The sequence below is a fragment of the Protopterus annectens genome, chromosome 5.part0 (assembly GCF_019279795.1).
Source record: "Protopterus annectens isolate FY-2018-M chromosome 5.part0, PAN1.0, whole genome shotgun sequence".
NCBI classification, from domain to species: domain Eukaryota; kingdom Metazoa; phylum Chordata; order Ceratodontiformes; family Protopteridae; genus Protopterus; species Protopterus annectens.
This window is the reverse complement of record NC_056735.1, coordinates 131662244-131689938: the sequence shown is the minus strand read 5'-3', so window position 1 is coordinate 131689938 and position 27695 is coordinate 131662244. Positions and strand designations below refer to the sequence as shown.

The 27695-nt window shown below is 37.3% G+C and overlaps 1 protein-coding gene across 1 annotated transcript in view; it reads right to left on the bottom strand.

Moving 5' to 3' along the window:
• GABRB3 (gamma-aminobutyric acid type A receptor subunit beta3) overlaps window positions 1-27695 on the bottom strand; it is a 948374-nt gene that overhangs the window by 527550 nt on the left and 393129 nt on the right. The window contains exon 4 of the mRNA XM_044072165.1: window positions 3263-3483. Coding sequence (XP_043928100.1) covers window positions 3263-3483 — 221 coding nt within the window. The remainder of the gene's footprint in view (window positions 1-3262; window positions 3484-27695) is intronic.

The following is a 27695-nucleotide window of genomic DNA, read 5'->3' as shown; positions in this document are numbered from 1 at the left end:
GTCAGAAATGAAGTGACATACACAGTGAAACTATTTTACTCTTGCTGGATGAATATATCATTGCAGTGCCTTGGTTCAGTCTTGTGCTTTCTAGCATCAGAACAGTCCTTAGCATAATTGTAATAAAGACATACTAGTTCAGACATAAAAGACTAGATACACTCATCATATCCAATTTTCTTCATTAACCAGGACCAAATACATCCAAAGAGATTAGTCTTATTCATATTTTGTCTGGGTTGAAATATTTAAATGACATTTAAAAAGAAGCATATGTTCATACGCTGTGATTACAAGTGCCAAGTATACGCGTTTTAATAGTTTCACTGAAGTAATGCAAGTTGGCTCGGATACCAACATATGAAGCAAAATTTTCATTCCAGAAAATCAACATGAAGTATCTGACCTATACAAGCTGTAGAACTATTGACTGAAATACCTAAATGTAACCAGTAACCAGAAAAAAGAATGACTAAATTACAGTAATGAGCTGCTTTATTGCATGAAATTACGTCACGCAGAATTCCAGGGCTGAAAAATCAACTAGGGCCAAAAAGTGTTTTCAGCAGTTGCACTCATGGTGTGTGAAATGATTTTTCCCTGTACCCCTTCAAATAGGGAGATTTATTCATTGCACTCCCTGATTTATTATTTTACTACTGAAACACTACAGCTCAAAGATTAACTAGATATTAATATTCTGTATTTTGGAATTCTAACTAATAGATAGCTGTGCGATTCATTCATTCATTCATTCATTCATTCATTCATTCATTCATTCATTCACTATTTCAGTTATTCATTCATTTATTTTCTGATATTCAGTTTTCCTATTCAGGTTTGCACAGGAGCCAGAGCGAATTCTGATAAGCAACAGGTGGAATGTAGGCAGCTAGTGATGGATGAGACTCACTTTGTTACAGGACGTGCACAAATACACACACACACACACACACACACACACACACACACACACACACACACACACACACACACACACACACACACACACACACACACACACACACACACACACACACACACACACACACACACACACACACACACACACACACACACACACACACACACACACACACACACGTGTCCAGTCCACCTTCCTGTGAGTTTTGGGATATGGAAGAAAATGGCTTACCCTGTCAGAATCTCCTTCAACTAAGTTACTAAAACAAAAGCAAACAAAATAACATACAATCTGGTAAATGTCACAGATTAAGACAGCTCACCAAAAAGTAACCTAAACAAATTGAGCATGCTCAGTTCATCTGCTTCCCACTTACGATTTTTTTTTCTAAGTTTAACACTTCAGTATCAGCTTCTTTTCTGTATTTATTGCATTCTCTCTGTGTCCTAATAACATAGTTATTCTTTACTGCAGAACAGATCTTTAATAAATGTTCAATATTTGTTCTTTCTTTGGTAATCTCAAAATATTTTCAGTTTTGAACAGCTTCCTAGACATAATAGATAAGTGCTGTAGGAGAGTCAGAAATGATAATGCAAATACTTTGCATGCATGCTTAGTATATGGCCATTGTATGCTATAACATTTAAACAAATTGTCTTAAATATCTGTACACTACTTAACGTGATAATAGAACTAGCAAAATGTACATCTTCACCCTGACTGGAGAACAAATGTTCTTTAAAAAGGTATTAACCTGCAAGGTGCTGTGATGCTCAGACAGAAAAGAAGACTTTAAAACTTAAAATATATAAATAGAAAAAGTAACATACGTGTGTGTGTGTGTGTGTGACAGAGAGAGGGAGAGAGAGAGACAGAAAGAGACAGAAAGACAGAGTGTGAACAACAAGCAACCCATCAGTACACATTACTTGAACAATAAGTACGAAACAGTAATGTCTGGCATTAGTGAATGAATTAATCCTTAGTGATTTACCAGCAAATAAATCATTCTACAAGGGACAGAGCAGAACTATGTGGCAAAACCAGGGACAGTTAATCATGGGTTGGAAGGGGCGGCTGATATGCCTTACATGCTATTATTCTATTTTTTTTCTTCATTTTGTCTCACTGAGACAGCTGAGGTCCATTCATTCAACAAAGTGGCTACAACTGACGGACATGTGCTTGTGTATATGTGCATGTGTGTGTGTGTGTGTGTGTGTGTGTGTGTGTGTGTGTGTGTGTGTGTGTGTGTGTGTGTGTGTTGTGTGTCCAAACTAAATACTTACATAACTCATTTTTTAGATATAACATACTTATTTCAACAACAATTAGATATCCTACAGCAGTTTTGAAAGATTGGTCAGAGGAACTATTTTACAACAAAAATATATGCAAAAAACTATACAGTAATAAAAAATGCAAAACAATTTAATACCCCATTTGTTAAGTGCATCAATACCCTTTGGGGTGGGTATTATCAGGGCATGCATTAATTTTATTTATTGATCCATCATTTGTTGTCCAGGTTAGTCCCACAGGGCTAGCAGCTTGTTTTGAGGAGAGACCTGAGGTGGTATTTAGATTACAAGGAGAAATTTGGCCAGGGCACTGGGAAACTTCCCCAACTCTTTTTGATAGGTGCCTTGTGACCTTTTACATCCACCGGAGTTACCACCAACTCAAGAAGATGGGGCCTAGGCTTAATCATCTGAAGGACAACATACACAGGAGTTCAGCATCCCCTTATGCTGCACTGCAGTGACAGTAATTGATCTACCTAGTGTCGTAATAGAACCCACAGCCGTCTGCATCAAAGGTGAGTGTACTACCTGTTACAGAACTGCTACTGACACTGTTAACTCTCATCATGTCAGCATTATTGCTTGCACAGCACTGGGGTCATGGCTAAAATAGATCTTGGACCAGTTCACATCAGTCAATAAAGACAAACAAATAAATCAATAGAAACATTTCAATAATTATGATATTAAAAAGTGCCAACAATTCAAAGCTGCTTTGTTTTTTTTAAATATTTTGAGTGGAATTCATAACAGTCCTAAACTTCATGAAGTGGCATAATGATTGAGGTCCTTGCCTCAGCGATACATAATACAGGGTTTGTTTCTAACTTCTGGTTATTGGCTAGGCTTGTAATAGTCTGCACACTGAAAGCCTCATATTTTTCTGTGATTAATTATATCAATATAAGCATGTGTATGCATTGTAGATATGTGCATGCATAAAACAAATATATATATTTTTTTTATTTTAACTTTAATATTTTACTGTATAACTGCATTCAGTAATGGTTTTTGAAAAATGGACATATACCTTAAACCATACAATACTGTTCCATCGGGATGAAGACGGATCATGCGATTCTTCACTGTAACTCCATGGACAAAAGATTTCTTGTCGTTCAAAAAGTAGGTGTCAGGAACCCAGAGTTGATCAGCTACTCGATTATCAAGAGTTAAGTTCAGAGGGATTCCTGAGTAAGCCAGTCTCTTGTCTCTCCAGCATTGTTGAAAATACATTGTTAAGGTATAATCCTGAAAAGAATAAAACAATCAGGATTAAATGGTAACAAATCAAGGATTCTGCATGAGAAAGATAAGTTGTGAAGTGAAATTTCAAGACCTGCTCACTTAGTACTTTGCAATTCATAGGATCAGAGGATATTTCAAGGCTAATAGCCCTAGACACCTTTTAAGTTTAGTCATTCATTCCCCAGCTTTCCCAATTATCAGTGCCCAAGGGCTAGAATGTCTTTGGTATATGTCTGTGCCTTAGGGCATCTACAAGCTGTCCCTGTAAATAAGGGCCACAGTGGACTGGAGAGCCATTTACATTGAGAACTGTTGTACTGCAGGACTAAACAGAATATATTTAGAAGTATCTTATTCAGAAACAACAGCAAGTCTAGTTCCCCTGGTCAATAGGGATTAATCCCTGTCTGACATCATACCAGAAAACTTGGGTTTAATTGTCATCCTATTGCTGGAGATGCTGGAAAAGTGTGTGTGTGTGTGTGTGTGTGTGTGTGTGTGTGTGTGTGTGTGTGTGTGTGTGTGTGTGTGTGTGTGTAGGAGGGGGACATAAAGTGTCAGCTCACCCACCTTAAAGTTAATTATTAGGTTGTGTGGCAAAGAAGCAAAGTTCACCTCTGAAATACCCTACATTCATACAAATTCACATAAAGGTGGTCAATCTATTTTTTTCTGCAAGACAGTTAATTGCCTGCAGTGTGAATCTGAAACATGATTTTGTAGTACTGAGAGATGCATTACAGAAAGTCAAAGATTCCACAGAATGATCCTATGCCAGGTAAAAGGTATATTTTTGTTGACATGGAAATATGTGCTCCTCTTCTATGTCTTCTGTGCTTATGTACCATAGTATAGTGGTGTTGTCAATTGTGATTTTAAGTTTTCATTTTATTTAGATGAGTAGGGAGGACTAATGGCCTTGTTTCTGCTATGACCTGTTACATACAATAAACTGCATAACACATATTTGTAGAAAACACACAAATGTCTCAAACCATACACTGTTGATATTTAAAAATATTGTAATAGCTTAAAGCAAAGACATTTAAACAAGCAAGAACAAAAATGCTTAGTAAAAAACAATGCAAAAGATGCAGATCTGAATGAGACTGAAACAAGTTTCCAAATTTTCAGGGTCCAGACAGAAAAAATTGTAAACCAGGCAGCATGAGGCTATTGTAGCTGTCAGATGAATGGAAAAATCACAGCCTTTTTGATGGATGACACAGTGATGTTCAGGCTAAAACAACTGTAAACCTAAGGTCTTGGTCCGTACAACCTGATGAAGAACCTGCAGTCACTAAAAGAAGTCCATATTGAAATTTAGGAGAAATACCCCTTTTTCACAACTGCAGTCTGAGTCGCATGCATAAGAAGATGTGATACTGTCGAGCGAATGGTCCATTCTGTTTACAGAGGTAAGGATATAATTAATATGGATTGAGAAAAAAGAAATGCACTAAAGCAAAATCCAAAACATTTAAGCTGTGGCACTTTTTCGAGATTATAACCAGCAGGAGAATTTACTAATGGTGAAGTGGTGAGATTAAACTTTGTTCTATCATTTCTAAGTTAAGTATAGCAGCTTTTTGTTTTGTTTTGTAGTTTCTGGTAATGTGACATTATACTGTTCAGAAGAACACTGTTGAACACTGAACTTGGCCTAGTGCTCCTCATCGGGCTGTCCCTTTCCTGCTGGCTTATCGCTCCCAGTTTACCTGAAGTTACGAAGCTGGCTATCTGTACTGGCACCCAGGAAGCACCCCTAACTCCACTTGAGAAAAAGTAGTAATTCTCCTTTTCTCACCTGCATTGGCTCATTAAAGCCTAGTGCTCCTCATCGGGCTGTCCCTTTCCTGCTGGCTTATCGCTCCCAGTTTACCTGAAGTTACGAAGCTGGCTATCTGTACTGGCACCCAGGAAGCACCCCTAACTCCACTTGAGAAAAAGTAGTAATTCTCCTTTTCTCACCTGCATTGGCTCATTAAAGCCTAGTGCTCCTCATCGGGCTGTCCCTTTCCTGCTGGCTTATCGCTCCCAGTTTACCTGAAGTTACGAAGCTGGCTATCTGTACTGGCACCCAGGAAGCACCCCTAACTCCACTTGAGAAAAAGTAGTAATTCTCCTTTTCTCACCTGCATTGGCTGTATGTCCATGTTTGTATATTTTACTTGGTGTCTATGTCCTCTTGTGGGCGGCACACACGCAGTACAAGCTAAAGCTACCCCTTCCCTTACTCACCTGCATACTATTCAGTCACCTTATCCCCTAGCACTTATTGTTAACTACTCCTGCCCCTGCTAGTCTTCCCTCAACTGTTGTATCCTGCTTGTTCTGCCCCTTCTGTTTCCACTCTATCTCTAAATTACCTCTTTCTGGCTGCTGCTCTCCTTTTCTCTGTTTCTCCTACCTTCAGTTGCACTGACAACTGGGTCTTACTTTTTCTTCTATACCTGCCTATTTTCTGCGTCTTCCTCCCTGTGCCCCTCTGCTAACTGTAATATTTACTTCCCTTTACTTTAAACCTGCTGTCTCCGGGTATTGTGCCCCTCTGCAAACTGTATTATTTACTTCCCTTTACTTTAAACCTGCTGTCTCCGGGTATTGTGCCCCTCTGCAAACTGTATTATTTACTTCCCTTTACTTTAAACCTGCTGTCTCCGTGTATTATCACTGCTCCCTTTCTGGTCTTTTTGTCATCTAAACTATACCTCTTTCCCACTTTTACCTGCACCTGTTTTATTTACTTGTTTTCTGCCTGAATACCTCTCATGCTCCTTAAAAACCTTTCCCTTTCTTGCTTCTTAAACTAAGTAGTATAGGTAACTCGTGGTGTTACTCTCCTGCTTAGCTGATTGTTTTCTGCTCTCCTCCCTTAACTGTTTCCTGCTGGCTCTTGCCTCCCGCCCCCACTCCAAGCCCTCCACGCCTATTGGCTTTCCCTCCTATTCTTTCCCCCCCTCCCTTCTCAAACTCTACTTGTAGTGGTTTCCTCTCTGAGGCGCCATCTTTGACTCTCCTCTAGCTCAGAGTAGGTGTCCCTAGCTTGTCCGCGTGGCGTGCTGCCTGTAAGTACTACGTGTTTTTTAATCAGCAATTGTGCTTTTTTATTTCTTTGGTTAAAATTGTAATCTAATGCCTATAACTTGCAGCCGCTGATGTTTTCACTACCTGTATCTTGGTAAAGCTGCTGATCAATGGTTGCGAGTCTGTTTGCACAGTAAATTCCTCTGCATTTGGTGTTTTTTGATACATACCACTAGTTTTTGCTGCTGGATGTAATCGCTAAGGTGGTCTTACCATTTGTGTTGTGTGGGAAGAAGATTTCTGTGTATTGTTGCTAGTTTAGGCTCCTAAACTTAGTCGCTTAGATATTTAAAGCAAAATGTCAACCTGAAATGTTTTATTGTAGTCTGCCTGAATTTCTATGTACTGTTGCCCGTCTAAGCTGCTAAACCTAGTCGCTTAGATATTTACAGCTTAATGTACACCAGAAATGGTTTATTGCAGTCTGCCAATGTTTTTAACCACTTTATTGGGTCGCTAAACCTAGTCGTTTAGATATTTAAACTGAATGTCCACTAGAAATGGTTTTGCCAATGTTTTAGCCACTTTATTGGGTCGCTAAGTGATTGAACCCTAGAGTACTATTTTTAATGCAGAGTGGTATTTTATTTTTCCTTATTTTAACTACAGTTAGAAGCTGCCTAAAGGCCTTCATTGAAATGCTTTGCTTTGCTGCTTTAGCATAGCCTGTTCAAACTTAGACATACTTCTATGTATAAATGTTTGATACCTACTGCTGCTACCTTTGAATATTGCCTGAATAACTGATACTAGAATTGCAAATATTGTTTTTTTTACCTGTTACCTGTACCTCTCCTTACATCCTATCCTTCTAACCACAGCTGCTCTCTCACCTGTTATTATTTTTGTTTTCTAGCATTAAAGCCTAGTGCTCCTCATCGGGCTGTCCCTTTCCTGCTGGCTTATCGCTCCCAGTTTACCTGAAGTTACGAAGCTGGCTATCTGTACTGGCACCCAGGAAGCACCCCTAACTCCACTTGAGAAAAAGTAGTAATTCTCCTTTTCTCACCTGCATTGGCTGTATGTCCATGTTTGTATATTTTACTTGGTGTCTATGTCCTCTTGTGGGCACACACGCAGTACAAGCTAAAGCTACCCCTTCCCTTACTCACCTGCATACTATTCAGTCACCTTATCCCCTAGCACTTATTGTTAACTACTCCTGCCCCTGCTAGTCTTCCCTCAACTGTTGTATCCTGCTTGTTCTGCCCCTTCTGTTTCCACTCTATCTCTAAATTACCTCTTTCTGGCTGCTGCTCTCCTTTTCTCTGTTTCTCCTACCTTCAGTTGCACTGACAACTGGGTCTTACTTTTCTTCTATACCTGCCTATTTTCTCGTCTTCCTGCCTGTGCCCCTCTGCTAACTGTAATATTTACTTCCCTTTACTTTAAACCTGCTGTCTCCGGGTATTGTGCCCCTCTGCAAACTGTATTATTTACTTCCCTTTACTTTAAACCTGCTGTCTCCGTGTATTATCACTGCTCCCTTTCTGGTCTTTTTGTCATCTAAACTATACCTCTTTCCCACTTTTACCTGCACCTGTTTTATTTACTTGTTTTCTGCCTGAATACCTCTCATGCTCCTTAAAAACCTTTCCCTTTCTTGCTTCTTAAACTAAGTAGTATAGGTAACTCGTGGTGTTACTCTCCTGCTTAGCTGATTGTTTTCTGCTCTCCTCCCTTAACTGTTTCTGCCCCGCTTCGCTCCCCTTATCCCACCCACCCCACGTGTCCTTAGCTTTATACCCCTTACACCACACCCCCTCTAACTTCACCTATCACTACCTCTTACATCATCCACAACTTCCTCTTAACTTTACCCTCCTCTATCACCTCACCTATCACCTGACTATACTTATAGGATTATTTCTATCCTGTCTCTACCATCTAGCTATACATCCCTACACTATAGTCTTCCAAATTTCACTAGTCTATTCCTGTCTTAACTATCTCAACATGTCAACAGACATCCTCCAACATACTTCTTTGATCTCTGTAAAAAACAACACTCTAAAAATACTAATTCTTCTACTCATCACTTCCCTTTCTCTCACTCTGCCCTATTCCTTAACCTCCTATGAAACTACACTCAATCTCCACCTAAACTACTCTCCTAAACATTCAACTTCAAATTTCAAAAGCCTAAACTTGTACCAATTAAAGATCGCTTGTACCTCTAGCTACGTCTTAGCGAAGTACCACAGATTGACTCACATAAAAGTCAGAACCTCTTGATTAGAAAACCTAAGTACTTTCTATACTTCCCTAACAAATCCTACTTGCTATACAACCAATCTACCTTGATAGATGGTGACATCCACCCCAACCCTGGTCCTTCTAATTTTTCAGCTAAAGCCACACCTGTTTCTCTACACACTTCTCTTGAATCACCAACCTCCACCACACATACTTTACTCATAGGACACCTTAATATCCAAAGCATCAATAACAAAATAACCCTACTCCACTCTCTTCTTGACCACCACTCCTTTGACATTCTTTGTTTAACAGAAACCTGGTTAAAACCCTTTACTAAAGACACTGAAATCTTACCACCAGGCTACAATATCCTGAGACTCGACCGCAATGGTAAAAAGGTGGAGGAGTAGCACTATTGTTCAAAACAGAACTAAAAATAACATTAGTACCCTATGAGAACCTTGGATTTACTAAAACCGAACTTCTTATCTCAAAGCTGCAACTTAACCTCAAAAAATCCATCTATATCATCTGTTTATATCTACCCCCTGGTAATAACTCTACTACCATAGAAGATATCCTCAGTTGGGCCTCATCCACCTACCCACAAGAAACCATTATACTAGGAGACCTCAACTTAGACTGGTCCTCAATATCCACGAACAACCCAGCATCCCATATTAATCTCCATGGCTTCACTCAAACTATTAACACCACTACTAGGATTAACAAAACTAATAACAAAGAAAGTATTCTTGATTGGATTTTGGTAAACAAACCTCAAATCAAATATCAGTCTGGAACACTACCTGATAACATTAGTGACCACAACCTAACCTATATTATTAGACAAAAAAATACCTCTAATTACTCTCCTATATATAGGACTCTACGTAACCTCAAATTCTTTAACCCAACCCTTTTTAAAACGGAACTAAAGGCTTGTAACTGGAACCCACTAAAAACACTTCCTCTTCAAGAAGCTGTTAATTTCTTTAACAACACATTCCTAACTATTCTTGATTATCATGCACCAAAACGTTCTATTAGAATTAAGGCTAGGCCAGCCCCCTGGCTAACAAAAGAAACTAGACAAAAAATGTCACTTAGAAACAAATCTTGGGTAAAATGGAGAACTAGCAAATCTCCCATAGACCAACAGACTTTCAGACACCTGAGAAATATTACCAAAAAATCAATCCTCTCTGACAAAACGAACTATTATAGCAATCTTCAGCAAGTGAATCACAATAATCCTCAAAAATTCTGGTCAACCCTAAATAAACTTCTTCACCCTGGACAGACTACCACCCTTCCCCCTTCTGGGTCTGATACAATTCCTCCCCTTGATACTGCCAACACTTTCAACTCTTTCTTCATTAATACGATAAATTCCTTGGCCTCCCATCTATCCAGTGACAATACCATCATTCATGACCATACTTCCTCCAAACTACCAACCTTTAGGCTTCAACCCATCTCCACTACCTTTATACAGAGATGCATTCTCAAACTTAAACCTTGCACCCCTCTGCTGACCAGCTTCCTTCTGTATTCCTTCAAATTGCAGCCTCTGAAATAGCTTATCCCATATCAATTCTCATTAATAGGACCATAAATGAAGAATCCATCCCTGATGTATGGAAAATCTCTTACATCATACCATTACATAAAGGAGGAAACTCCTTTGAACATTCTAACTATAGACCCATAGCTCTATTGTCACCTCTAGCTAAAATAATGGAAAAATGTGTCCACCATCAAGTAATGAATCACCTTCTACAAAATAAAATACTGACAAACTGTCAACATGGCTTTAGGCCTTATCATAGCACAACTACTGCTCTGCTCTCCTTCACAGATATTATTAACAATAATCGCAACAATAATGTCCTGTCTTCTGCTCTCTTCATTGACCTGTCCAAAGCCTTTGACATGGTCAACCACTCTCTCCTTCTAAAAATTCTCGAATCTCTTTCCTTAGCACCTGAGACTATCCACTGGTTCAGCTCATATCTCACTAACAGGAAACAAGCTGTCCTCTGGGATAACAAACTCTCATCTCTTCTACCAATCTCCTTGGTGTCCCCAAGGCTCTATTCTTGGACCACTTCTTTTCTCCCTCTTTATAAATGACTTACAAGTAGCCATTCCTGAGGCTATCTGCATTCAATATGCTGATGACTCCACACTTATTTGCTCTGCTAAATCCATTTCTGAACTTCAAACTAACACTCAAGCTGTATTTTCTAAAGTTGAAACTTGGTTTCTAAAACGATGTCTACTCCTAAATGCAAAAGACCAAACTACTTCTCTTTAAACCTACTACCAGATCCCCACACTTGACTTCTCCATTGTGTCTAATAATGGAACCATTATATCACCTGATTCTACTACCAAATTGCTAGGTGTCACAATTGATAACAATCTCTCCTTCGACCTTCATATCAACAATACCATTAAATCTGTAAACAGGAAACTTGGCTCTCTATATAGAATCAAAACTTTTTTAACCTTCCCAGCAAAAGTGAATCTTGCCCACTCACATCTTATTTCCACACTTCTCTATGCCTCACCTATCTACACCAATCTTAAGAAAAACAATCTCTCTAAACTATCTACCTCCTACAACAACATAGCTAGATTTGTTACTGGAAAACAATTTAGAACCCACCATTGTCAGAATCTGCAACAACTTAACTGGCTCGAACTGACAAATACATTGCTTCTATCCCAACTTATGTTTGTCCAAAGAGCCTTTTACCAACCTCTTAATACACCTGCTCTATCTAACCTCTTAAGCCCCTACTCAAACCTGAACTCTCTCCGCTCTTCTAGCAAACTGCTAGTTACCTCAACTAAATCTAATAACCTTGCTGGTGATTCCCTTTTCTCCAATGCCATTGGGAAACACTGGAATAAACTTCCTCCCGAACTTACTTCAATTGCTTCTACTGCACTGTTTAAACAAAACTAAAAGTTCACCTTAATAACCACTGGATATGTTCCTGCTCTAAACCTGATTAAAAAGTTTCTTGGCTCTTTCTCCTCCTCACGGCTATTTGTCTCTCTCTCTCTAGCAATACATATCTTTCTATTCTGTACTTTGTGTTGCAAAATGTTCTCTCTTCCTTCATCTCTTGCTTTCTCTAGTTCACTCTCTCTAATTAATTTATTCCAATGATGAAATTATGGTAACTTATGGCTTATATCTTTAAATAGAATTAGTTACTATGGTCTTGAGTAAAACACCTACCTATTTTTTTAAAAATCCGTTTGATAACTTTGTTATTATATATTTGTTAGTTTTTGTTGTATTCGTCCATGTCTTCCTGTGGAGCTTTTCTCCCCGGGCCTCTACTGAAAATGGAAATATATCCAGTTAGACCAGCCCGGTTAACAAATGTAAAATAAATAAATAAATAAATAAATCATCTCATTAGCATATAGTGAAGCATGAATATAACTGCAGGTAGGGAAGTTAATGGTTAGGGAAGCATATTACGCTCTGCATCTTGGCCCCTCCCTAACCCACTCCTAGCCTTTTCCTGCAGCCCAGTATCTATCAACCTTCTCCTATCTCAGCACTAGCCCTGTTCACCAGCTCACTTCCTGTAAGAAGGTAAGCTAGGCAAGTTTGTGATATCCTATTATAAATGTAAAGGCTATCCTGATAAACTATTCCTCTGTGAATACAATGAAAAATAAAAGAGCAGGAACTGCAAATTAATTAGAATATTGAACTGGAATGGAGCTATGCATGTGTATGTGTATATATGTATGTGGATTTGTTTACATATGTGTATAAATTATATATGCATAAACACACACAGACACACACACACACACACATGCATGCATGTGCACACACATATAAACACATATATGCACACATAATGCGTAAAAATATATATATACATATATATATATATATATATATATATGTGTGTGTGTGTGTGTGTGTGTGTGTGTGTGTGTGTGTGTGTGTGTGTGTGTGTGTGTGTGTGTGTGTGTGTGTGTGTGTGTACATACACAGAAGTACAGCACAGATTATTGAAATCACTAATGTCTGAATACAAAGTAAATGAATATTAGTGACTGAATTTCGTTCTACTAAAATACAAGAAGAACTACTCCTGCGTTACTCCAGGCTGAACTTATCGCTCCCTGCTTCCTCCCTTAGCATACTTCTTACTGATTCCTTCTCAATGAACACAGTCAGTCTATTTTTTAGATAAAAGACAAACATAATTTTGTCTAGGATGTATCATGTGTTCTACAAAGTGTACTAAGTGTGTTTGATGTCATCTCTATGGACTGCAACCTGTGATTTTTTTTTAACGTTCTTTTCAACTTATTATATTTGCCCAAATACTTGCAATATGTATGTATAAGATCACACTGTTGAACTGAAGTTGAATGTTTTACTTAGTTAATATGTTATTCTTCTGTATTAGGTTTTGAAATAACTTGATTTAACTATAATCATATTATATCAATGTGAAGCTTTTTCCCCAGGCCTCTGCTGAAAATGGGATATTATCCTAGTCAGACTTTCCTATAAACAAATGTTAAATAAATAACTGCCCCAGTTAAACTGTTTATAGACATATTAGCTAATATAGTGTTACTGAGGAAAAGTGGGGTGGTAGTGATAATTCTTTTCCATTTTGGAGCCATCTGGCACAAAATTACCTGTAGGGTTGAAATGTAAATATAAATTTGGGTTGCTTCTGCTTTTATAAGTTTAAGATATTAGTGGAGATATAAGTATTATTCTCTACGATTGGGAAAATGGGGGGACCCTCTTTGGAAGAGGTATTGAAGCAGCAAATGTCCAAATCTCAAGAATAATACCAGTCATCAATAATACATTGATAATAAGATTGAAAGGAAAATAAATGAATGTGTCTCAAGTACTCAATAAATAAATAAATGAATAAAGACACATTAGGCCACCTGCTCCAGCTGCCCCAAGATTTGTGATATTGACGATATATCTTAACCATTTGTAAACTTCCTGAAGCATCACTTTTAGAGAAATAAATGTTTAAAAAACTCTGCAAATCAGATACGGAACAGTGAGGAGAAGTAGGCCTGGGGAACAGAAGATAAAAGTGATTAGTTAAATCAGAGACAATAACAAGAGGCGAGGAATGTTATGCTTAATGGGAAATTATTAGATGATTGGCCTGGATGTATCTTTTTCGAGTGCTCTAGCCTGATGAATATAGCTTTGGCTGTCTTGATTAGTGCATACATATATATGGATCAAATGAAGTTAATTGAAACTTCAGAAGATTGACAAAATAATAATAATAATAATAATAATAATAATAATAATAAATGCCCCAACAACAACACAAGATGCCTGGTCCAAAATAGAAACTTGAAAAATATAAATAAAAAAAATATTTCTGAAAGGGAGGCAACCCTCCTGAACCCCTCACACTCCATGCTACTTAAATATACCAACTCTAAGAATACCAGAGAAAGTGCATATTCCTCATTCCTAATATTATAGCAATATTGCTCCAATATCAACAGCTTTCCTATTGACCAAATTAAGTAGGCATTAAAGTTATTGACTAAACCACCAGTCAATCAACTTTGGGTTGTGTCCTCTGTTACATTATTTAACAATTGGGTATTCAGATTATGAAAGCTTCATTTGTTCTCCACCACACTCCTAATATTTTTTCTTAAATCTTACTAAATAAGCCAATGGTGGGATGTAAAGATGGGCTGGATGACCTTAGTTTATTCAAAGGTTTGTTTCCCTATCCTTTTTATCAACTGCATTGGAGATAAAAGCTCCAAGATTAAATTCCTCAAGAACATTTTAAAATCAATAATGATGTCAACCACATTCAATTTCCTGTTGTAAACATGAATGAAACCATCTTGGAATAAGTTACAATAATCACATAAATAGGAAATTCTGTATAATTAAAAAATGTAAAGTTTGTAATTGTATTGTAATGAACAGTTAACGGTGAACTTGTTATTGCTTCACTACATATCCCCTGCCTCTCCATCTCCAGTTCTTCATCCGCTGGTTGTTGTAAAGATCCCTCCCTTCTTGTTGAATGTGCATGTTTGAGGATAATATTGAGACTGATTCCTTATTCTTTCAGTCCTTCTCGGTCCAAGGTAATCTAAAGGAGATTCTGATGCTCCAGGATTTTCATTTGAAACATCCATTTCCTCAGAAACTGTTCCATCACTCTGGACCACAGCAGGAGTAGGAGCAGTTTCTTTAACCATACCTTCATGTCTATCATTACTGTTGTTGTTGGGCAAGGGCTACTTCTTATCATTCCTGTAAGCAATTTTGTTCCTATAAATTTTTTTTATCCTTTTTTGTTTTGCTATCTCAGCCAATGTCATCTACCTTGTTAAAGATAGACTTTCATTTCATATCATGACTACAAAATGATAAATCACCGGTGATGGATTTATCTAAAGCTGCGATACAGGCTTCTAATAGGTCCATTTCACAGGTGTTGACCTTGATTAACACTTTCACTAATTTAAAACAATATGTATTAAAGAGCTGGAAAGGCTCTTTATGTAAGTCCAAACATGGCCTGGTGGAATTTCCATGTCCTAAAGGTCTTATGCCCAATCATAATTTAATGCACTGTTTATAAAGACCCTTCTTAAAAGGAATAGTGTACAAAAAACTTGTCCACTGTTTTTAGAAAGCTGACACATTAAAATTCACTTTTGTATTATAATAGTTGCCATCCCATCCACCAAAAAAGAGTCTTGTTGAAGGGCCAGATGGTTAAAATTGTTAGAATAATGTCAGATGAAATGGAATTCACTAAAGAAATGGACCTGTTGGTAGATAGGTTAACAAAAATAACTTATCCTAAAGAACACATCACAAAATTACCATGAGGAAGGACTGGGAAGAGAAGTGAAAGGATGTTTTACCCCCTGTTATTTAGCAACTATGATTTAATGGATAGTTCCAAAAAGAGAACAAAATTCGGGCACAAAAACAGGGTCTTCACATATGGTGATAATATATGTAAAATTAAAGGTATTATTGTGAGTAATTCCAACATTGTAATTTGTGATGAGTTGGGCCAAAAGTTAGGGAAGTATCCCTGTTTTATTTACAGGAAAGATGTACATTTTAAGAACCTGATAAAAAGAAGGTGGCATCAATCAGTGGTAGTTTGGAAAATACTAATGGCACTTGTAAATGTAATATATACAATCCATGCCATTTGATAAGAGAAGGAAGTGTTAAAAGATTAAATCAACAAAGTCGCATTTACAGTCACGGTCACTTCTCCTGTTTTATCAAGACAGTGATATATCTAGCTGTGTGTGGTTACTATGATTCATTTTATGTGGGAAAAATGGAAATCATGTTCATGGATTGTATTTATCAACATGTTAATGCTATAGCTATAAAGAATATGAACATTCACAATGCATTGTTCAGGCATATCTCTGTGTTTCCAGGTCATACCTTCCAATTTTTGTGTGCTTGAAAAAGTAGTTATGGACCCATGGGGAGACCATTGTAGGGAGATTATGCAGCTCCAGGAATTCAAATGGCAGAGCCAACAGCATGATATAATCTCAGTTCATAGTTATTTAAAAGGGAGGGTATATAAACTGTAAAAAGAGAATTTGGAGCATAAGGATACGTTTGTATGTGTGAATTTGTTTAACAGTGGAGGTATGATTTTTTTCTGGATCAGTACAGTCATTTGTATATTCTTAGAATTTCTGTTTAAAAATTCATGATCTTTTTTCTTATACATCAAGTTTTTTGAACAGGATCAGTTTTAAGAAAGGTTTTTATGTTTTTATTTTTATGTACTTGGTGTGAGTGATTTTCATTAATGTGATTGGCAAGGGTTCAATATGTAATCAATGTACAAGGTTTAATCTTGAGTTTATCAGCTTAAGATTGTTTCTGAAAAAGTCTTGTGATATGAAAGACTAAAGTGGTTAACCTAGATACTGGTCGTGATCCATTTTGATTTATTTTGGGTAGCATAGCAGTTGTGTTTATTGGTATGCTAACATAAAGCAAAACTAATTCAGTTATGTATATGTGTGAGTGAGTGAGTGAGTGAGTGAGTGAGTGAGTGAGTGAGTGAGTGAGTGAGTGAGTGAGTGAGTGAGTGAGCAACTGTGCACATGTCTGAAACTCTTTGCTCACGAATTCTGAACAAAGGCAACAATAATAAATGTAAAAGATCTAAAACTTGGACAGTTTTAAATATTACTCTAATTTACTTATAAATGTGATAGAGGAAGAAGGTTTGCATCTACAGGATTTTTCTGAACAATAACAATTATGAAACTGTACTGGCTGATTTACTGACAAACTGTAATACTCAGACACTTTTTTCCAAGGGACAGAGCAAAAATATAAGGCAAAATGGAGGATGTTCAACAAAATCAGGGACAACTGCAAAGTAGATGATGTGGATTAAGGGGGTGGATCGTTTTGCTCTGTACCTATTTTTTCATTCATTTGATAACAATGAGACATCAGAGGTACAGACATTAAAGAAAGAGGCTGCAATGTCTAATCATATTTGTGTGCTTGCGTGCGTGTGTGCGTGTATGTATGCATGTGTGTGTGTGTGTGTGTGTGTGTGTGTGTGTGTGTGTGTGTGTGTGTGTGTGTGTGTGTGTGTGTGTGTGTGTGCGAGACTCTACATAAGAGTGTGTTTGTGTGCATCTGAGTATCAGCACATATCTGACAGACTGTCTCTCTCTTCCTATGCATCAGTTAGTTCATATATCTATATTCATATCTGGATCTATATCTATATTTATATTTATATATATATATATATATATATATATATATATAAATATATATATATGTATATATATATATATATATATATATATATATATATATATACATATATATATATATATATGTGTGTGTGTGTGTGTGAACATTAAATACTTACATAAAGTTTATAACGTAGAATAACTATTTTCTATTATAATGTAAAAAATACTTATATGCTAATAATAAACAAATACAAATCAGTTTAACAGATAGCCCAGTTTCTAAACACAATAAGATCTCCAGGGTAGACATTTTAAAGGAAATAATGGATTTTCCAGTGGTATAGCAGCCAAAAGCCTGCATCTGATCTGGCAAAAGAAAAATTTAGTGAAAGGTCAGTTAATCAGGCTATGTAGGTTGGTTTCAGATGGTGAAGTGCTCAAAGTAGAGGTTGTGAAATTGGTTGGTATGTTCCTCGAAAGGGTTTACCTCAAAGATTTTTTGGATAGCACCATTGATTATGTTATGGAAAAAAGGGATGTTAGATATAAGCCCCTTTTATGCAACAATGATGTGGGTACCAATTTTATTAATTTTGATGGTCAAGGAACTAACACTTGACATGATCGGCATAACTTGTCACAAGTATTTGTTTTGAAATACAATCCAGGTATTTATTTATAACAGGATACAATTAAGAAACACTGGGCAATGTTTTTTGGATCATTGGGAATTTTGGGTAGGTTAGGCCCAGAACCCAAATTCATTTATAAAAATAACAAAAATGTTAAGGGTATTTTTGAAAACAACAAGCAACAAATGAACGGCCACATCAGTGGGTATGGAATGAAAAAATGTGGGGCCTGCCTACAATGCAGGTATAACCTGGAGATTAGTAGTTTGTTCAAGGTGGGGCCTGCTGACAATGCAGGTATGTCCTGGAAGTTAGTAGTTTCCTTATTCAAGGTGGGGCCTGCCTACAATGCAGGTATAACCTGGAGATTAGTAGTTTGTTCAAGGTGGGGCCTGCTGACAATGCAGGTATGTCCTGGAAGTTAGTAGTTTCCTTATTCAAGGTGGGGCCTGTTGCCAATGCAGGTATATCCTGGAGGTTAGTAGTTTTTTCAAGGTGGGGCCTGTTGCCAATGCAGGCATATCCTGGAGGTTAGTAGTTTGTTCAAGGTGGGGCCTGTTGCCAATGCAGGCATATCCTGGAAGTTAGTAGTTTCCCTGTTCAAGGTTGCCCATTCTTGCTTACTGTTAAAGGTAAATATGACTGTAACACCAAGGGGGTTGTTTATATCAGTTTTTGTGCCACTTGTTCTTTTTATATTGGGAAAACTAATGGTCCCTTACATATGATAATTTATCAGGATATTTATGCTATTAAGAGCAAAAACACAAGTAATGCACTTTGTAAACATTCCACCACATGTCCTGGTTTTAAGAAATTTCTATTTGTTATTTTTGAAAAGGTGGGTGTACTGGACAGAGGGGGGTGCCTGGAAGACCTTAGTGGAGAAAAAGGAACTGTATTGGCAACTTTGCATAAATGCCACTACCCCTCCCCCCCCCCAGGGGCTTAATGAGTACATATCAATCAAACATATTTTAAAGTTGAAACAAGGTATTGTTTGATTTTTATTATGAAATGACATGCAATTTTTTAGTATGCAACTAATGCAATTTTATTATTGCCATTAACTTCTATGTTTGTATATACATGTTTTTAAGCTTCTAGTTTTCAAAATGCACTAGGATTTTATGAAGGTAACAAAATGTTTTGTACCTTTGTATCTTGCATTTTGGCGCCACCTGTCTTAGAAGGTGAGATGTTGCATAAGATGTTGTATAACATGCCTTACACTTGGGCCCTACCCCTTCAAGGAAGTAATGTTTTTATGGTATTTAAACAATGTGAGGTAGTGTATCTGTTTGTCTGATGATGTTTCTGTAGCACTGGAAATGAAAGCGTTTACATTTGTTTATTAAAATACCATTTTGTGGCTTTGGAGCAGCGTTTTTTCTTCTTGCGGTGTCACTTTTCGCTGTTGGGCGTGGTTGCTTGGTATCAACACATATCTGAGAGACTGTCTCTCTCCCTGTGCATCTGTTAGTTCATATATCTTTATTTATACCTGTAAATATATCTATATCTATATTTATATCTATATCTATATATATATATATATATATATATATATATATATATATACGTGTGTGTGTGTGTGTGTGTGTGAGAGTGTGTGTGTGAACGTTTACTCACATTAAGTTTATAACATAGAACAACTATTTTCCATTATAATATAAAAAAATACTTATATTGCTAATAATAAACAAATACTAATCAGTTTAACCGACAGCCCATTTTCTAAACACAAGATCTCCAGGGTAGACATTTTAAAGGAAATAATGGATTTTCCAGTGGTATAGTGGCCCAATGCCTGCAATGCTGGGCCCCACAATACCCCTGGGCAGTTTGTTGTTTCTCAATAGCACCCACACTGCAGCACTAGTATGTAAAATATATCAGCCACCAAAATAAACTGTAACAGCTTTCTGAAGAATAAATAAGTCAGCTAGAAAAATATGAGTAATTAAATAATATGACATGATCTGTTTTCTTGCATTTTGTCTAACAGTCCTAGACAGCAAAGAGACTGCTTGTATCTAAAGTAACACAAAACCACAGCCACAAAATAATGAATTATTTAAGCAATAACCCACTCCTGGGTGTGGGTAATGCTGGATTTACCCATGGTTGGTGTGGTTTGGTCATAAGGGTGAAGCCTGAGTGGCCAAACAAAGACAACCGTGGGTACATCCAGCATTACCCTCACCCAGAAGTGGGTTATTGCTATTATACAATGACATTATTTAAGAAAAAAATACTTACTTTTCTTAAATAATGGCATTGTATAATGCCTCCGTGCTGCCCTTCAGCAGCTGTCTGGTATCCTGGAGCAGTTCTGATGTACTGCACATGCGTATGCTTACACAGTACATCAGAGCTGTGTGTACAGGAAGCATCAGAGAAAGGAAGATCTCTGTTGTTTTTTTAAAGTTGTCTCCCTATGTTAGCGAGATATCTATAAAAAAAGCAATGGAGAAAGGAAGATCTCCGTTGCTTTTTTTAAGATATCTCGCTATGTTAAACTCGGCAAGATTACAGCAACTGAGCTCTTCCGTTCTCTGTTGCTGCCTAACACACAAAAAAGTAAAAGACTTATGCAAATGGAAAAAGTCTGGGCGACCGGTCTGATTTACAACTGGCACGCTGACCAATCACCATGCACGTTTTGGAATATTAATGGGGGGGGGGTTCATTGTATAATCTCAAATTATTATCACTACAGCTATAATAATGAGACAGATTTGAGTATTCAATGTGAAAAGACTGATTAGTCCACAATACCATGATTGGTACAATCCCAGAAACGGGTATCATTAAGTAATGTGGGATGTAACAACCTCTCTCTCTGTCTCTCTCTTGGTTACATTATTAAGAGAATGGGAGGGGAGTGTCATGGACACAGTGCAAGAGATGGGATTTTTCCCTTGTGAGTGCCTCAGTGCTTTGCAGCATTTGAAACTGACCTGTGTAATTATAACCATGAAATTCTTTTTTACAGAAATATTTCAAATAAATATCATATAGTTGTTAACTTATTCATCAATCCACAACCCTTTTTCCCAGTTTTGCACATGGAGTCGGGATGTCACTTCAACAGTGAGAATCATCTTGGGCCAATATTCATACCAGCAGACTTCATAATTGTTAATGGTAAAGTTAATTTTTATACATAGCAGTGTTGGGTAGCAAATAACAGCACAACATGATTTTTCACAAAGCACATAGTATCATTACAGACATCTACAACACAGCTCACATACTGTTACTTATATCATATTTGTTACGTAAAATACAATATATTAATTGTACAAATATGTGCCATTAAAGTAAAGGAAAACACAGATTCCTAAAAGTGCTACAGAAAAAAGTTCATTTAACAAAACATCTTAAAGGTGACAAAGGAAAAAGTGAACTTTATTGAAACACTCCATTAAGACTAAACAACTGGTTTTGCTATTATAGGCTGGCTACTGCTTTTAGATTCTAATTTGAGTGTGATGTCAAATTTTAGGAAATTTTCTGTATAAATAAATTAGCAGTGTATGTTCTGTTATGCGACTCTGCAGAGTGTAGAATCATATGTAGTGGTAGTATAAGAAAATGAAGAACGCTGACTAAAAATAGTCTGACCAGATGAAGCACAGTTCCGATGGACCTGTGAACACACTTAAGATGTCCTGCAATTACAGAAGAAAACGCTTACCTCAAAGGAAGTAAATGTCATTTTTCAGTGTCTGTTTAAATGTCATTCTTAAACATAGACAATTATTCCTTTAGGAAGTTAATATTTTACAGAGGTTAAGCAGACTGCAAAGAAGTCTGTGTAGCACGAATTCTATACACGTACTTTTGTTTAATACTTCTATTAACATTAAAGTCCATAACAAAACTATGGATGGGGGGGTATGATATGTGATTCTAGGATGCAGATAGGATACTTTCATGCTATAACAATTGATGGCCATGCGAGGTAAATGAGGCAGGGTCAGGCTGCTTAATATAGATCAGCATGCTGTAGGCTCTAGTCCCGCTCAAGGTACTTGGATTAATTTGCCAACACTGGCACTGCAGGGCAGCAAATGGAGGATGCCGCACTCCTGATTGTCTCTTCCTTTGGATAAGATCTTATATCCCTCTCCCATCTGCTTAAGCTGGTGATAATTCGGGTGAATGAAAAAGATACCATGATATTTAATCAAAAACAATAGAAGCTTTTTTATTTATGTACATTATTCATTTTCTCCTTACACCTTTTCACTTAAAAATTACAAAATGTTTTCATTTGCTGTGGAGCTTTTCTCCTCAGTCCTCTGCTGAAAAAGGGGCATTGGCCCAGATGGACTTTCTCAGTAAACAAATGTAAAATAAAAATAAATAAATAAATAAATAAAATGCAACAAAATAACATTCAAGAACAGAACAATCAGAAAATCTGCATATATGTTCATTTAAACACATTTTAATATCCCAAATGTCACCCCTTCTCCACAGCCATTTACATCAATCGGAACAGTCTCCAATCACATTAACTTTAACACTGAATCTTAAAACATTTTCTACTACCTTGGTATTCAGAAATGATGGAAAGGTTAATCTACTGAAACTGACTGATGATCTGGCTAATTCAAAAGCCCCTTCCATAATGATAACCTCACTGCATATGAAGAATCCTTAAATAGCTGTATAAATATATCCATCCCCTTCAGAAATAAATAAAATGCCAAATTCAAAATTAAACCCTTTAGTGGCACCCAAATAAAATCAGGTTGTATAATAAAATAAAACTTTTATTGCAAAAAAAGCTAAATCTATCTCACAAGAAGCTGCTAACACTCTGTCAAACTGATGAAATTAACTAGAGTCAGATAAGAGGCAAAAGTAGTCAGCCATTTGAAGGATAAGCATAAATCCTTCATTAATTATTTTAAAAATGTCACAAGCAATGCCAAGCACTACGTAGAACTAATTGTAAATTATATCACATACCTGGACTCAGGAGACATAGCTAGTCTACTAGAAGACAAATTTAGCTCAACTTCACCATCCGCTCACCTCCAGTATTCCCAGATCATATACCTACACATACACCCTCCAATTCAAATCACCCAAGAAAAAGTTCTCAAGGTGTATCCAAGATCACACCTCAATGTTTATGGTGCGAGTTAATATTTTGTGATGTCCACTGATCAGCCTGAAACATGATTTGTCTGATCTTCTACAGAAGCTATTCAATATCAGCCTCCAAACAGTGCTAGTGCCAGATGAACGAATAACAGCAACAGTCATTCCCTTGCAAAACGGTGGGGCTTCAATGGACTCCAGTAATTATAGACCCATAAGCACGACCAGTCTCATCTGTAAGGCTATAGACAGGATCATTATGGAATTAATATATAAGAATATAGATAACCTACAGATTCTTTACCCAACCCAATTCGGATTCATCAAGGAAAGATCTTGCCTACTTAATATTGCTGACTTCTTAAACAATGATTGAAGGCAACAGCAGTACACACTGCACATATCTAGACCTCACTAAAGTGTTCAGCACCAACTCACACCCAGTATTGCAGATAAACTCTCCCAGCTAAGTGTCAATTATATAGCTCATTGGATAGAAAACTGTCTCATAAATAAGGCACAGGAAGTTAGGGTTGACAGTTATACCTCCCCAAAGAGACCACTCACTATATTTTTATGCCAAAGTTCAGTCTTTGGACCACTCCTTTTTGAAATATACTTGGCAGAGGTCAAAGCTAATGCTAAGAGTTTGTGGCTGACCAATCTTGCAGATGACCACAAACTTGCTGCCATCTAAAACTCCACAGAGGATATCAACATCCTCCAGTACTGTCAGACCCAAATAAGTAGCTGGTATCAAACCCATGTACTAAACATAAATGTCAAAAATTCTATAATTGTATACTTCAGCAAGCATGACTCCTATTATAACTATCACATTGGCAATGTACCACTCAAAAATTATCCTTTTGTTAGGGATCTGGGAACCTATGTCAACAAAGAAGTCTACTTTGATCACCAAGTATTCACTGTTATAAGGAAGTCCTTTATCACTAGACTCTGTCTTTAAATACCCTCTTATGTAGTTTTTCAGTCCCTAATACGGTAATTTTCCATATTTTATCACATGGCCGAATTTATTTTCCCTGCAGATTTGTTTTCAGCATGCAGTCCACCAACATTATTATATCTATTTTAACTATTGCACAGTTCTTTATTTCCTCAAACACACCCAGCCTCTCTTTAATGTTATTGTATACATATGCCACTTTAATGTTAGTGTGTGCATATGTCACTTTAATGTTAATGTATGTATATGTCACTTTAATGTTAGTATATGCATATGTCACTTTAATGTTGATGTATACATATGTCACTTTAATATTAATGTATGTATATGTCAGTTTAATGTTAGTGTATGCATATGTCACTTTAATGGTGTATGCATGTCACTTTTATGTTGGTGTATACATATGTCACTTTAATATTAGTGTTTGTATACATCACTTTAATGTTAGTGTCTCTATATGTTACTTTCATGTTAGTGTGTGCATATGCCACTTTAATTTTATTATATGCATGTCACTTTAATGTTATTGTATGCATATGTCACTTTAATGTTAATGTATGTATATGTCACTTTAATGTTATTGTATGCATATGTCACAGTTATTTTGGACTCCTTTTCCCATTATTTGACATTATAAACCTCATATCTCTCAGGGATAATTATTGTAACATCTAAGATCTTCAGCTTTTGATTCTTAAAATACAAGATTCCTATACTTGAACTTAGCTACATTTCAAAGCTTCACACAATTTTCTTTCCATGCAGTGTTTCCATCTGGTCTTTTTGTACCTTATCTAAAAATGTAGTATCTACAAAACATATAGCTTGAGCTTATTTAGTCTTAACATCATTTTAGGGCAATTAAATATCTTACTTCAGCATGCTGTTAATATTTATTGCAATAGCATTCAGGTTATCCCATCCCTTTTCTTACAACTATCTTTTGCTGTAACAGAAATTCTCCTTTCCTTACCCTGTTCCCAGTAATATTGCTTAGTCTACCACCCCCCTTCCCCCAGTCTTTGCGCTTCAACTCACTTTCATCTGGGCTTAAATATTAACACATATTTTCTGGTTGCATATTGTACTGCTTATCTGAACTGTCCTCATTACGTACTACTGTTTCTATTTCATTTTCCATTTCACCACTTCATGTTGCTCATGTCTAACATTTTTTATCAAAATCGGAATTCACTTGCACAATTTGCTTACCTTATATTTAAACTCAGCTATGTGCCTGTGATTAGGCAGAGTACATCTCGCAAATGTGCTTGTGGTAGCTGCAGCCATTGTGAAATGTATCTGCAGGAGGTTTTCATTATAGCTGCTTTGCATAATAGTGCACAGCATTGCCTTTGGAGGCACAGGATCGTGCAGCTATGCTTAACACTTTATTTCCTCTATGATCCCAGCATAAAAGACTGGATCCATGTAAACAGGTACACCGTGCAAAGAATCATGAAAATCTGTCAGCCTTGTCTGCAGCCCTGTGGAAGTCATGGAGTATCTTTCCACTAGATATGCATATTAGCTACAGGGGGCTTTCAGTAACCTACTGAGTACGCAGTGGGGGTATCTTAGGCCTCTGTCTCAAGAACACTCCATCAATTCCTTGATGTCATGTTTCAGCATAAAAGGAGCCTAAATTGATCGCATATACCCAAATGGATAGAGCAAACACCATGTGGGAGTTCTACAACATAGCCCATTCCCTGAGGTTATGGGGGCCATAGAATGTACCCTCGTTAAAATAAAGGCCCCCATCTTGTGAACTGGGAAGAAGATAGGTGAACAACAAATAGTATCACTCCATCAGCTGCAGGTGGGAAATAACACACAGGGTATAATCCACAATGTTAATGCAGGCACTCAGCAGAATTCTCACCTCCCACTAGCAAACATGTGACCTGTTCCAGTAGTTGGCAAAAAGTTACTTCCCACAGGGGCATCTTGCTGGTGATGCTAGGTTATGGCATGGAAATCTGATGCATGACACGTATAAGAAATCCAAACTGACCAGGGGTACAATTGGGCAGTATCCCCAATCAGAAATATTATAGTGTATTTTGGGGGCTGCAAAAGGTAAGCTTCCACTGTCTGGAGTCATCTCGCGGTGCCCTGCAGTATGTCCCCAATATATATGCCAAGATATTGACTGTGCAATGTTACACAACATTAGACATAGGAAGATGTTACAGTCAGCAGTTCCCAGCACCACAGGCAAAGAAAGGTGAGGCAGACAGTCTTTGGAGGAGCTAAAAATGAGATGATGAACATGCTACACAGAGGCAAGCACTTTACATTGTAGTACTAGCAAAAAAGGCCGCAAATTGCACATAACTTTGCAACATAAATTATGTGAGATTTAAACAGACATACTGCATTAGACATGATGCAAGCAAAACATTGGACTCTGCTTACATATGCATAGGCTGGCCAGTCTGTGCATCAGACATAGGCAACCCAAGTTATAATGTACAAAGGGCAGGTCACAGTTATCATCATTTGCACAGATGACAAGGGAGTACAGGGGTACATGTCTTTCATAGGGAAGTGTGTGAGTGCGGGTGCACAGGTGAGGCAAATGAAAAAGTGCTTTTATGGGAAGTGCGATAACCAGTAGTGGGGCTTATTGTCGAGAAGGGCCAGGGTCAGTGGATGTCTGTGATATGCTGGGGGATGGGTGTGGCATGCATGTTTGTATTTGTGTGCGTGTCTGTGTATGTGTGTCTGTGTGTGTGTGTGTGTGTGTGTGTGTGTGTGTGTGTGTGTGTGTGTGTGTGTGTGTGTGTGTGTGTTTGTGTATGAATCTATAAGGACATACCCTCAATGCCCGGTGCAGCACTGTGACTTATCCTAAATGATAAGTCCTGGACATGCATGACCTCCTCTCAAAGGGATGACCTGGTGGACCCAGCAAATTTTCACCTAATACCATGGCATACCACCAATGCAGACTATGGCAAGCACGTTGGCTACTAGATTAGAGAAAGTGCTGTTGAGGATTGTACATTGGGTTAAGGTATGTTTTTTGAAGTGTCATGTTTCTGGGGGTCAGTGGAAGGTATTAATGGATTTTGTTTTAGGAGAAAAGGTCAAAGATAACACATTATGGTGGTTCATGCACATTTGCAGAAAAGCAGAAAATAATCTGGTGAAGAAGATTTGGGACAGACAGGAAGAAGGCAAGAGGAAACAAGGGCATCCAGCAAAGTGATGGACGGATTGTGAGGGAAGACCTATGACAGGCATAGTATTGAAGAAGATAGGAGAGTGGCACTGAATAGAGAGAGATATAGACAGAAGACACAGCACTCTGACACCATGTAGGAAATGGAAAAAATGAGGGTTAATAATGAGGATATAATAAAACACAATATTCTCAAACTGTTGCTGTCATGGCGTGAAATGGAAAAAAATCC